This window comes from Hemitrygon akajei, chromosome 2 (assembly GCF_048418815.1).
Source record: "Hemitrygon akajei chromosome 2, sHemAka1.3, whole genome shotgun sequence".
In the NCBI taxonomy this organism is placed as follows: Eukaryota; Metazoa; Chordata; class Chondrichthyes; order Myliobatiformes; family Dasyatidae; genus Hemitrygon; species Hemitrygon akajei.
The window spans coordinates 2,875,142-2,887,853 of record NC_133125.1 but is presented as its reverse complement, the minus strand read 5'-3'; the positions used below and the strand labels follow the sequence as shown (position 1 = coordinate 2,887,853).

The following is a 12,712-nucleotide window of genomic DNA, read 5'->3' as shown; positions in this document are numbered from 1 at the left end:
CAAGTTTCAGAGATGGCCATAATGTCATACTTGCCAATCTGTAACTGAATTTCAAGATTATACATTCAAATGTAACACTTTCAGTCCAGTATTTGTTGCTTGCTGTTTTAATTGCACCACGCCTCTTTTGCCCTGTAAATCATCCCACTAGCTGTGACTATGCCTGCCCTACCTGTCCTTTCCATCATCTATGCACACTATCTTAGATTTATTTCTGTTTTCCCCTTCCTCAGCCCTATTTCTCCAGTTCCCATCCCCCTGCCAAATTAGTTTAAAACCTCCCTAACAGTTCTATTAAATGTGCCTGCTAGGATATTGGACCCCTTTGTGTTCAGGTGTAACCCGTCCTTTTTGTACATGTCATACCACCCCCAGAAGATCCAGGAACCTGAAGCTCTGCCCCTACACCAGACTCTCAGCCATGCATTAATATGCCTGATCATGCTATTCTTGCACTTATTAGCATGTAGCACAGGCAGCAATTCTGAGATTACTACCCTGGAGGTCCTGCTTTTCAGCTTCCTACCCAACTCCCTGAATTCTCTCCTCAGGACATCCTCCCTTTTTCTACCTATGTCATTGGTACCAGTGTGTATGAAAACTTCTAGCTGTTCACCAACTCCCTTCAGAATACTCTGCACCTGATCCGAGACATCCCGTACCTTGGCACCTGGGAGGCAACACACCTTGTGGTTATCTCTATCAGGCTGACAGAACCTCCTGTCTGTTCCCCTCACTATGGAATTCCCTGGGACTACCGCATTCCTCATCGTCTTCTCTCCCTTCTGCACCATGGGACCAGGCTCAGTGCCAGAGACCCGATCACTGTGGTTGTCCTCTGTCAGGTCACCCACCTCAAAAGCTTCCAAAACACGATAACGATTACTGAGGAGATGGTCGTGGGGGTGCTCTCTACTATCTGGGCTCTTCCCTTCCCTTCCCTGACAGTCACCCACTTATCTAACTCCTGCAGCCCAACTCCCTGTAACTCTTGTCTATCTCCTGGTCACTTTCCCTAATAAGTTGTAGGGCATCAAGCAGCAGCTCCAGATTCCTAACACGATCTCTCAGGAGCTGCATCTCAGTGCACCTGGTGTAGATGTGGCCATCTGGGAGACTGGAAGATTCCCAGGATTCACACATCTGACACACAGAGCAAAGTACTTAACCCTACAGATATGCTCTCTATTCCTCAAAAAATGCAAAGAAGAAACAATGTTCACCTACCCACTTAACCTCGCCGAAGACCGAATGAGCCAAAGCCCTACTATTCTGACTCGGACCACTCCTCTTGGCAGTGTCTCCCTTTTATGCCTGAACTTTCCCTGCTCTCCAACTCATTATTGGTAGGCCAGTTTTAGCAGAGTTCCAGCAAAAATTTGCCCTTTTAAACTTCGTTCCCAGACCTGTGGGCCGCCTCCTCTCTTGTAGCTCTCCAACTCACAATTGGTGTGTCAGTTATAGCCAAGTTAGGATGCAATTCCATGGTCAACTCTAACCAATGGAAGCTTCAGATAGATAGACATAGGGTAAATGCAAGCAGGCTTTTTCCACTGGGGTTTGGTGAGATTAAACCACAAGTTGTGTATTAAGGGTGAAAGGTGAAAAGTTTAAGGGAAACTTAAGGGAAAGATTTTTCAGTCAGAGGGTCATGAATGTGTGGAATGAGCTGCCAGAACAAGTGGTGCATGTGAACTTGATTTCAATGTTTAAGCAAAGTATTGGTGCAGGTCAATGGGAGTAGGCAGTTTATATGGTTCGGCATGGACCAGATGGGCCAAAGAGCCTGTTTCTGTGCTGTACTTTTTTGTGACTCTAGGACTAGCCACTGGTTAATGGTAAAATAAAACTGAGCCATTCATTCTCATTTATTGTATAATTGGTAGTCCACATATGGATATGAATGAGTTTGGCCAGGAGGCCCTCTGTTTTCTCCCACCCCATGGATTAAAGTCTCATAACGCTTTAGCTAGGAGAATCATCCATGGAACCCATTGCATTTACAACTCGTATTGCTGTGAAATAAAATTAATTGTTATGGATTGTTCAGTGCTGCAGGATTGTTAAATGTAAGTGAACTTCCAGTTTGGAAATCAGAAATAAAATTGGTATACATTAAACTGGGCTTTGCTAATAGGAAAAAACTTGCTTTTTTTTATGTATTAGGAAGAAATATCGTCCATTATTAACAAAGGAATTTAATTGCCTGGATTCAAAGGAAACTAAAAGTGAATATAATAACATCAAAATGAAAGGTAAGAGTTATTCAACAATAAATTATAAATATACCTCATTCCTGGGGAATATTGGCAGTATTTTATTTATATAATACAGTCGGCCCTCCTTATCCGTGGGGGATTGGTTCCAGGACCCCCCGCGGATACCAAAATTCGCGGATGCTCAAGTCCCTTATTTTACATGTATCAGTGCGGTGGTCTTTAGGACCCAGCAGAACCCCGAACGTTATTTAACACGTCTCCATGTGGTGGACATTAGGACCTGGCAGCACAGCTCTGAATCCGCAGTGTTTCTGTTCACAAAGATAATCACGATCGCGATTGAAAATAAGGTTGAAGTAATAAAGCGATGGGAAAGAGGTGAAACGCCATCGGTCATTGGAAAAGCGTTAGGCTACAGTTGGTCAACAATCGGCACAATTTTAACGGAGAATGTGAAAGGCCCTGCCCCAATGAAAGCTACAATTATTACTAAGCAACACAGTGGTTTAATTATTGAAATAAGTATGTTTCTTAAGTATTTTATATGTATAGAAAGGTAAAATATGTACTATATACTAAGAAAAATGTTTGACTAACTGACGCTAAATAATACCGAATGTATTATTACCGAATACCGAATGAATAAACAGTAGCATGGATATTGGGTGCAAGTTGAATAGGGAGTTAACATTGGCATGTGGCAAAGGTAATGTCGCAGTAGTTATGGGGGATTTCAACATGCAGGTGAATTGGAAGAATCAGGTTGGTGCTGGACCCCAGGATAGGGAGTTTGTAGAGTGCCTACGGGATGCATTCTTGGAACAGCTTGTACGAGAGCCGACCAGGGACAAGGCTATTCTGGATTTAGTCTTGTGTAATGAACAGGATTTGATAAGCAATCTTGAAGTAAAGGAGCCATTAGGAGGTAGTGACCATAATATGATAAGTTTTTATCTGCAATTTGAGGAGGATAAGGGCAGATCGGAGGTGTCAGTGTTGCAGTTGAACAAAGGAGACTATGGAGCCATGAGGGAGGAGCTGGCCAAAGTTAACTGGACAGATATCCTAGCAGAAAAGACAGTGGAACAGCAATGGCAGGTATTCTTGGGAATAATGCACAAGGTGCAAAATCAGTTCATCCCCCGGAGAAGGAAGGATTCAAAGGGGGGAAAGGGGCCACAGTGGTTGACAAAGGAAGTCAGAGATTGCATAGCATTAAAAAAAAAAGGAAGTATGACAGAGCTAAGGTGAGTGGGAGGACAGATGATTGGGAAATTTTTAAGGAACAACAGAACTTAACTAAAAAGGCAATACGGGGAGAAAAAATGAGGTACGAACGCAAGCTAGCCAGGAATATAAAGGAGGATAGCAAAAGCTTTTTTAGGTATGTGAAGAGAAAGAAGATAGTTAAGAACAATGTTGGGCCCTTGAAGAATGAATTGGGTGAAATTGTTATGGGAAACAGAGAAATGGCAGAAGAATTTAATAAGTACTTTAGATCTGTCTTCACTAGGGAAGACACAAGCAATCTCCCAGATGTATGGATGGGCCAAGGACATAGGGTAACAGAGGAAATGAAACAGATTAGGAAGGAAATGGTGATGAGTAGACTGATGGGACTGAAGGCTGACAAATCCCCAGGTCCAGATGGTCTGCATCCTAGGGTACTAAAGGAGGTGGCCCTGGAAATTGCGGATGCATTGGTAATCATTTTCCAATGTTCCTTAGATTCAGGATCAGTTCCTGAGGATTGGAGAATGGCTAATGTTATCCCACTTTTTAAGAAAGGAGGGAGGGAGAAAACAGAGAACTATCGTCCTGTCAGCCTAACATCAGTAGTGGGGAAGATGCTAGAGTCCATTATTAAAGATGAAATAGTGGCATATCTAGATAGCAGTGATAGGATTGGGCCGAGCCAGCATGGATTTACCAAGGGCAAATCATGCTTGACTAATCTATTGGAGTTTTTCAAGGATGTAACCAGGAAGTTAGACGAGGGAGATCCAGTGGATGTAGTGTACCTTGATTTTCAGAAGGCATTTGATAAGGTCCCACATAGGAGATTGGTGGGTAAAATCAGAGCTCATGGCATTGGGGGGGGGGGGGGGGGAGATATTGACATGGATAGAAAACTGGTTGGCAGATAGAAAGCAAAGGTGAATGGGTGTTTCTCGGAATGGCAGGTGGTGACTAGTGGGGTGCCACAGGGCTTGGTATTGGGACCACAGCTGTTTACGATTTACATCAACGATTTAGATGAAGGCATTGAGAATAACATCAGCAAGTTTGCTGATGATACTAAGCTGGGTGGCAATGTGACATGTGATGAGGATGTTAGGAGAATTCAGGGTGACTTAGATAGGCTGAGTGAGTGGGCAGATACTTGACAGATGACATTTAATGTGAATAAGTGTGAGGTTATCCACTTTGGGAGTAAGAACAGGAAGGCAGATTATTATCTGAACGGTGTAGAGTTAGGTAAGGGAGAAATACAAAGAGATCTAGGAGTCCTTGTTCATCAGTCACTGAAGGTGAATGAGCAAGTGCAGCAGGCAGTGAAGAAGGTATTTATTACAAAGGGAATTGAGTACAAGAGCAAGGAAATTCTTTTGCATTTGTACAGGGCCCTGGTGAGACCACACCTGGAGTATTGTGTACAGTTTTGGTCTCCAGGGTTAAGGAAGGACATCCTGGCTATAGAGGAAGTGCAGCGTAGATTCACAAGGTTAATTCCTGGGATGTCCGGACTGTCTTACGTAGAGAGGTTAGAGAGACTGGGCTTGTACACGCTGGATTTAAGGAGATTGAGAGGGGATCTGATTGCAACATATAAGATTATTAAGGGATTGGACAAGATAGAGGCAGGAAATATGTTCCAGATGCTGGGAGAGTCCAGTACCAGAGGGCATGGTTTGAGAATAAGGGGTAGGTCATTTAGTACAGAGTTAAGGAAAAACTTCTTCTCCCAGAGAGTTGTGGGGGTCTGGAATGCACTGCCTCGGAAGGCAGTGGAGGCCAATTCTCTGGATGCTTTCAAGAAGGAGCTAGATAGGTATCTTATGGATAGGGGAATCAAGGGATATGGGGACAAGGCAGGAACCGGGTATTGATAGTAGATGATCAGCCATGATCTCAGAATGGCGGTGCAGTCTCGAAGGGTCGAATGGTCTACTTCTGCACCTATTGTCTATTGTCTACCTGTTCTGACTTCAAATCTGACTTAAAGACGGACTCAGGAATGGAACTCATTCCATACGGAATATGGATTCCGTATCCATATCCATACGGAATGCACGGATAAAGAGGGCTGACTGTATAATTAAAATGGAATATAGACCTTTGCATGTAGAAGTGCACATACCTTTTAGAGCCTTCATTAGCAATTGCCCAATCTGGGCATCCCATCTTAGAAAGAATATAAACTTTTTTTTTTGTAGAAGGTACAAAAAAGGTTTGCTAGAATTCTTCCAAGGAAGAAACTCCACTTCTGCAAATAGACTTCGAGTTTTCAATTTGTGGATTAATCATAAACTACAGAACCTACGCTTCTGTACCTCCCATCTGCAACTGGATCCTCAACTTCCTAATCAGAAGACCACAATCTGTGTGGTTTGGAAATAACATCTCCACCTTGCTGACAATCAACACTGGTGCACCACAGGAATGTGTGCTTAGCCCACTGGTCTACTCTCTCCACTCTCATGACTGTGTGGCTAGGCATAGTCAGATGTCATCTATAAATTTGCTGATGATATGACCACTGTTGGCAGTATTTCAGATGTGTTGAAAGATGTACCAGTTAGGTAAACTGTCGCAGCAACCACCTTGCACTCAACATCAACAAGAGCAATGAGCTGATTGCAGATTTCAGAAAGGGTAAGATGAGGGGACTCAAACCAATCCTCATAGAGGGATCAGAAATGGAGAGAGTGAGCAATTTCAAGTTTCTGGGTGTCAATATCTCTGAGGAATAATCTGGATGCAACATATTGATACAGCTATAAAAAAGAAACAAGATAGTGACTATATTTCATCAGGATTGAGGAAATCTGGCTTGTCAACTAAGACACTCAAACTTCTACAAATGTACCGTGGTGAGCATTCTGACTGGCTACGTCACAAGATTGGTCAGCTCCGTCATGAGTACTATTCTCCATAGTATCCAAGACATCTTCAAGGAGAGGTGCATTCAGAAGTACATTCAGATGTGTCCATCATTAAGAATCCCCATCACTCAGGATATGCCCTCTTTTCATTGTTATCTTTGGAAAGGAAGTACAGAAGCCTGAAGGCACACACTTCGCAATCTGGACCAGCTTCTTCCCCTCTGCCATCCGATTTCTAAATGGAGATTCGACCCATGAACACTACCTCACTTTTTTTAATATATAGTATTTGTTTTTTGCACAACTGTTAATCTATTCAATGTACATATACTATATAAAGTATACAGGCAGTCCCCGGGTTATGAACAAGTTCCGTTCCTGAGCCCATCTTTAAGTCGGATTTGTATGTAAGTCGGAACAGGTACATCCGGTATTATTTAGCGTCTGTGAGTCAAACGTTTGTCTTAGTATATAGTATATATTTTACCTTTCTGTGCATATAAAACACTTAAGAAGCATATGTACTGTATTTCAGTAATTAAACCACTGCGTTGCTTAGTAATAATTGTAGCTTACATCGGGGCAGGGCCTTTCACATTATTCTCACTTTATCCTTTAAAAATATTCCGATCGTTGACCGACTAGCCTATTGCTTTTCCAATGACCGATGGCGTTTCACCTCTTTCCGATCGCTTTATTATTTCCACTTTATTTTCAATCGTGATCGTTTTCCGTCAACGGAACGGAAACACTGGGGATTCAGCAGCAGCCACGCGCTGCGGGACCTGAGCTGTCCCGGATCCTAAAGTCCACCTGCACTGAGACAGGTTAAATGGGACAGGTGGGGGCAGTGCTGACCCAGTAAAACATCTTAAACATAATAATACAGTACTGTACATGATAATACTAGAATAATAATAGAAGTAACTACATACGGTTGCATCGATGTCTTGCATACCGGAAGGGCATTCTGCTGCTGGAGAGAGCAGGTTTACTACTGGAGTCAATTTCTTGAAGTAGGGATCAAGGGAGGGTTGTACAGAGCTTTTCTTTTTTTCGTCATAAATGGCCTTGTAGCAGCTGAAGTTCTCAGAAACTGCACGGTAAACTTAGGTGAACCTCTCTGTATTAGGATCTTGCTCCTCTAACTTTGCCATCCCTGCTTCAGTGAGACGAAAGGCTTCAGCTAACTTTTTTGTTGCAAACTTTTTCAGTTCAGGAGTTCCTAGTTCACAGTCTTCTTCTTCTTCCTCAACTGCTATCATTTGCTGCTCTAGTTCCATAAGGTCTTCATTGGTCAGTTCTTTGGCACTAGAGTCGAGTAACTTTACAACATCATTTTCACTGATGTCTAACTGCAGTTCATTACCAATATCAACCACAGCATGCCTGGCTTCAGCAATGTCGTCAGCTGTAAATCCCTGAGAAGCATGCAGAGACTGGGGGCACAGTTTAAACCACACACCTTTCGTATTTGACTGCTTCACTTCATCCCAAGAATCAGCAATATTTTTGATGGCATCATAGGTAAGAAGCACAGGGGCGCCGCAGGGAACCGTACTCTCTCCGGTCCTGTTCACCCTGTACACATCAGACTTCCAATATAACTCGGAGTCCTGCCATGTGCAGAAGTTCGCTGATGACACGGCCATAGTGGGGTGTGTCAGGAATGGACAGGAGGAGGAGTATAGGAAACTGATACAGGACTTTGTGATATGGTGCAACTCAAACTACCTGCGTCTCAATATCACCAAGACCAAGGAGATGGTGGTGGACTTTAGGAGACCTAGGCCTCATATGGAGCCAGTGATCATTAATGGAGAATGTGTGGAGCAGGTTAAGACCTACAAGTATCTGGGAGTACAGTTAGACGAGAAGCTAGACTGGACTGCCAACACAGATGCCTTGTGCAGGAAGGCACAGAGTCGACTGTACTTCCTAAGAAGGTTGGCGTCATTCAATGTCTGTAGTGAGATGCTGAAGATGTTCTATAGGTCAGTTGTGGAGAGCGCCCTCTTCTTTGTGGTGGCGTGTTGGGGAGGAAGCATTAAGAAGAGGGACGCCTCACGTCTTAATAAGCTGGTAAGGAAGGCGGGCTCTGTCATGGGCAAAGTACTGGAGAGTTTAACATCGGTAGCTGAGCGAAGGGTGCTGAGTAGGCTACGGTCAATTATGGATAACTCTGAACATCCTCTACATAGCACCATCCAGAGACAGAGAAGCAGTTTCAGCGACAGGTTACTATCGATGCAATGCTCCTCAGACAGGATGAAGAGGTCAATACTCCCCAATGCCATTAGGCTTTACAATTCTACCGCCAGGACTTAAGAACTTTTTAAAAGCTATTATTAATGCTTTTTGAGATAGTGATTTAGATGCATATCATATTTTTTTTTACTGAGTTAAGTATTGTATGTAATTAGTTTTGCTACAACAAGTGTATGGGACATTGGAAAAAAAGTTGAATTTCCCCATGGGGATGAATAAAGTATCTATCTATCTATCTAATCCCTCCAGAACTCCCTTAAGCTCATCACATCATCTTGGGTAGCCCTGACTGCTTGTGAGAAGGTCCGCTATAAATAATAGGCCTTAAAGGAGGCTATGACTCCCTGATCCATTTACTGAAGTAGTGATGTGGTGTTGGGGGGTAAAAATATGACTTTTCCATTGGGGTGAAGGTCATCTAAAGTGCCATATAAATAATATGGCGAAGTGCCCTCAGATTTAGGGAGTGATACACAAGCAAAGGCTTGAGCTTGAAATCCGAGGATGGGTTACCCCCAAGCAATAACATTAGCCTATCCTTCGATGCCTTATGCCCTGGTGCACTATTTTCCTCTTTCGAAATGTAGGTCCTTACAGGCATTTTTTTCCCAAAATAAGCCAGTCTCGTCTACAATAAATATTTGGTCTGGCAAATAACCTCCCCCCTCAATAATTTTTTTAAACATTTCAGGAAAATCACTCGGAGCATTTACGTTGGCACTCGCTGCTTCACCTTGCACTTTAATATTATGTAAATTTGCCCTCGCTTTGAAGTGATTGAACCAACCCCTACTTGCAACAAATTCTTCATCACAAGCACCTTCACTTACTGAACATGCAGCTTTTAAATTATTGAAAAGGATTCGAGCCTTTACTTGCAGTAAAGTAAGGCTAATAGGAATATTACGCTGATTTTGGTTTTCGTCTAACCAAATTATCAATAGCCTTTCCATTTCAATAATCAAACCACTGTGTTGCTTAGTAATAATTGTAGCTTTCGTCGGGGCAGGGCCTGTCACATGCTCCATTATTCTTACTTTATCCTTTAAAATTGTTCCAATCGTTGACCGACTGTAGCCTAATGCTTTTCCAGTGACCGATGGCGTTTCATCTCTTTCCGATAGCTTTATTATTTCCACCTTATTTTCAACCATGTCATTTACCTTTTCATTGATGCATCACCAGCACTTGCATTGGATTTTTGCTTTGGAGACATGGTTACAAGGGTAAATAAGAGAAAAATTTAAGCCAAATACAAAATTACACACTCAGCGTGGTGTTAACGGCAACGTGATCCGACTTAAAATGGCGGGACGGCCTTCCACAAGGCGACAAACCTCTGAAGCCGCGCAATGTTTTCATGAGCGTCACAAAGTAGTGTGTGCGTTTGTTACTACAAACCATTGTATTGAACTCAGATTTTCAATATAATAGACTTTATGGCAGGCTGTATGTAAGTCAGACGTTCGTAATTTGGGGACTGCCTGTACTGAATAAGATTTACTTATTCAACATTATCATTTTATTTTTATTTTTTGCACTACTTATTTTAACTTAACTACCTAATAGACATATATATGTATGCTTAATGTAATTCAATTTTTTGTCTATTTATTAATCATTATCATGCATTTAATAATACTGCTGCCAAAAAGTTAACAAATTTCACAACATATGCTAGTGATATTAAACCTGATTCTGATGTTCAAAATGATAAAAGGCCTAGACAAAATAAGGAATCTTTAATTGACAAAAGAAACAAGACCCAGAAGGCACAAATTCTGAATCATTGGCATGAATTTAGTGGTGGCACAAGGGAAAGAATTATATTTCAGAACCAACATGTAGTATATTGATTATTTTTCACTAGAGTAGAGTAAATACTGTACTTGAAGAGATTGCAAATGGGTCTAATGTTATTGCATCTTTATCATTTCAAACATAGCTGTTTGAATCACCTGGCAATATTTGTTGATATACCACCAGTACAAAAATATACTCATTTTGTAACTTAAATTATTTGTATCTCTAACTGCTAAAGGTTTTATGGGTATCCCCTTGCTATAACCATTCTTATTTGCTTGGTGTTAATCTGAAGGATGAATTAGATTTTGGATTACACGAAGTGGAGAATTTTAATCATTTTAACATAGATAAACAGGTCATTTGACTTTCATATTCCCACATTTGACTATTTAAGCAACAAGGTTCTGAAGCTTATTCAACATTTTAAAAATTATAATGAGAATTAACTTAATTATCTTGAATCTAACAGGTTATTCTGCAAATTTTATTGTGCACTTGATTGGTTGCATTAGCACAATCTAAAGTATTCAAATACAAAATTAGAAGAAAGTACTAATGAAGGAATTGAAAATAAGTAACATTATCAATCAAACAACTGAAATGCTGTTATTAAAGATACTTTGAAAAGATTTTAAATGATTTTGTTTTTAGTTTCACCTTATAAATCACGTAACTGATTAGCAATATCTAAGTTTCCAAGGTAACAAACTTGAATCTTTAAAATTTTAAGGAAAATACTAAGATTGAGGTTGTAAGAAACATTGGTTAAGCACTAACGATTGATATAATATTAAAAACACCAGTATTCTTGAAAGTATAATTTTTTAAGTGGAAGTTGTTTCTGCTGTTGAACAGACCATAGCTAAAACTTTGAAGTAACTTGGCTACCTCTAATCAAGTATGTACTTGTTTATGTCAAAACTATTTTTTGTAACTAAGATTGGAATAAGCCATTGTGCTCCTTTGTTTTCATTGCTGGATCTTATTATCCAATGCAAATTGCCCAAATCTGAGGAAACAGCTGAAGCTCAATCACATTGGTCTTAGAATCAAAATTAAACCAAAAAGGATAAGGGTAGCAGATTTCTTTTATTGGGAGTTCAAAACGAATGTTTCTTAGTTATGTTGGTTTTAATCCAAGGTTCTTTTAGAAGTCGGGAAAGAGGCGCAAAACTTATTTCTTCACGATCGTTGTATTAAGCATTGATAGAACAAAGGAAAATTGAAACACACTGTGATAGAGGCCTTCTAAGCAAAGAGAGAGACAAAGCTAATATTGTGCTGCGTTGCAGTCAGCAATTTTTATAGTACAGAGATGAGAAAAATTCCATTCAAATTTATAGATAAGAAGTAACCAGTGAGATGGCTCTTATTCAAATCATGCAGAACATTATAATTTCCAGAATTGCACCAAAATAACCACTATGGGCTGTAAAAGTTACAGGCATATAAGTGCTACTAAAATACAATCATATTATAAATTGTTAAACTGCAAAGAAAAATATCAATTAAACTGCCAAATCTAAGAACTAAGCGGTCAGATCCAACAGTTACTATAACTAAAACCAGCTGTTAATTATTGTATTCTGGTTTCCATGGCATACTGTCTTAGACCCTAAGTTTCCAAACTCTGAGCAGTATTTCTTTGGCTTATAATGCTCACCTGTTGGCTCCATCAGGGCCATGAAGATTAGGAATGAGCCTTATTACAGCTTAACCAAGAATGCATTTAGCCTGACTTGCCTGCTTTTGACATTCAAAATTAAGCAATCATCAATTAGAAACTTGATTCATCATATAAACCCTGTGATCATGAAAGCAAATCATTTTATTGTATTTTATTCAAATTGATCAATCTGATTCCCAAAACTTTTTGCCATCTACAAGTCAAGGATATGCATTGTACAGAATTACTGAAACTATACAAAGTCAGTGAAGTGAAAATGAAAGACCATAAGACATCAGGGCAGAACTTGGCCATTCAGCCCATCAAGTCTGCTCTACCATTTCATCATGCCTGGTCCCGAATCCCAATCAACCCCATACACCTGCCTTCTCACCATATCCTTAGATGCCTTGACTGATCAGGAAATGACCAACTTCCACCTGAAATATAGCCATGGACTTGGGGCTCCACCACAATCTGTGGCAGAGCATTCCATAGATTTACTACTCTGCGGTTAAAAAAAATCCTCCTTACTTCTGTTCTAAAGGGTTGCCCTTCAATTTTGAGGCTGTACCGTCTGGTTCTGTGTATCCCCACCATAGGAAACATCCTCTCCACATCCACCCTGTCTAGTCCTTTCAACATTC

General features: G+C 40.7%; 1 protein-coding gene across 1 annotated transcript in view; it reads left to right on the top strand.

Annotated features, from left to right (window-relative positions):
* slf1 (SMC5-SMC6 complex localization factor 1) overlaps positions 1-12,712 on the top strand; it is a 151,666-nt gene that overhangs the window by 119,289 nt on the left and 19,665 nt on the right. The window contains exon 15 of the mRNA XM_073066417.1: positions 2,167-2,255. Coding sequence (XP_072922518.1) covers positions 2,167-2,255 — 89 coding nt within the window. The remainder of the gene's footprint in view (positions 1-2,166; positions 2,256-12,712) is intronic.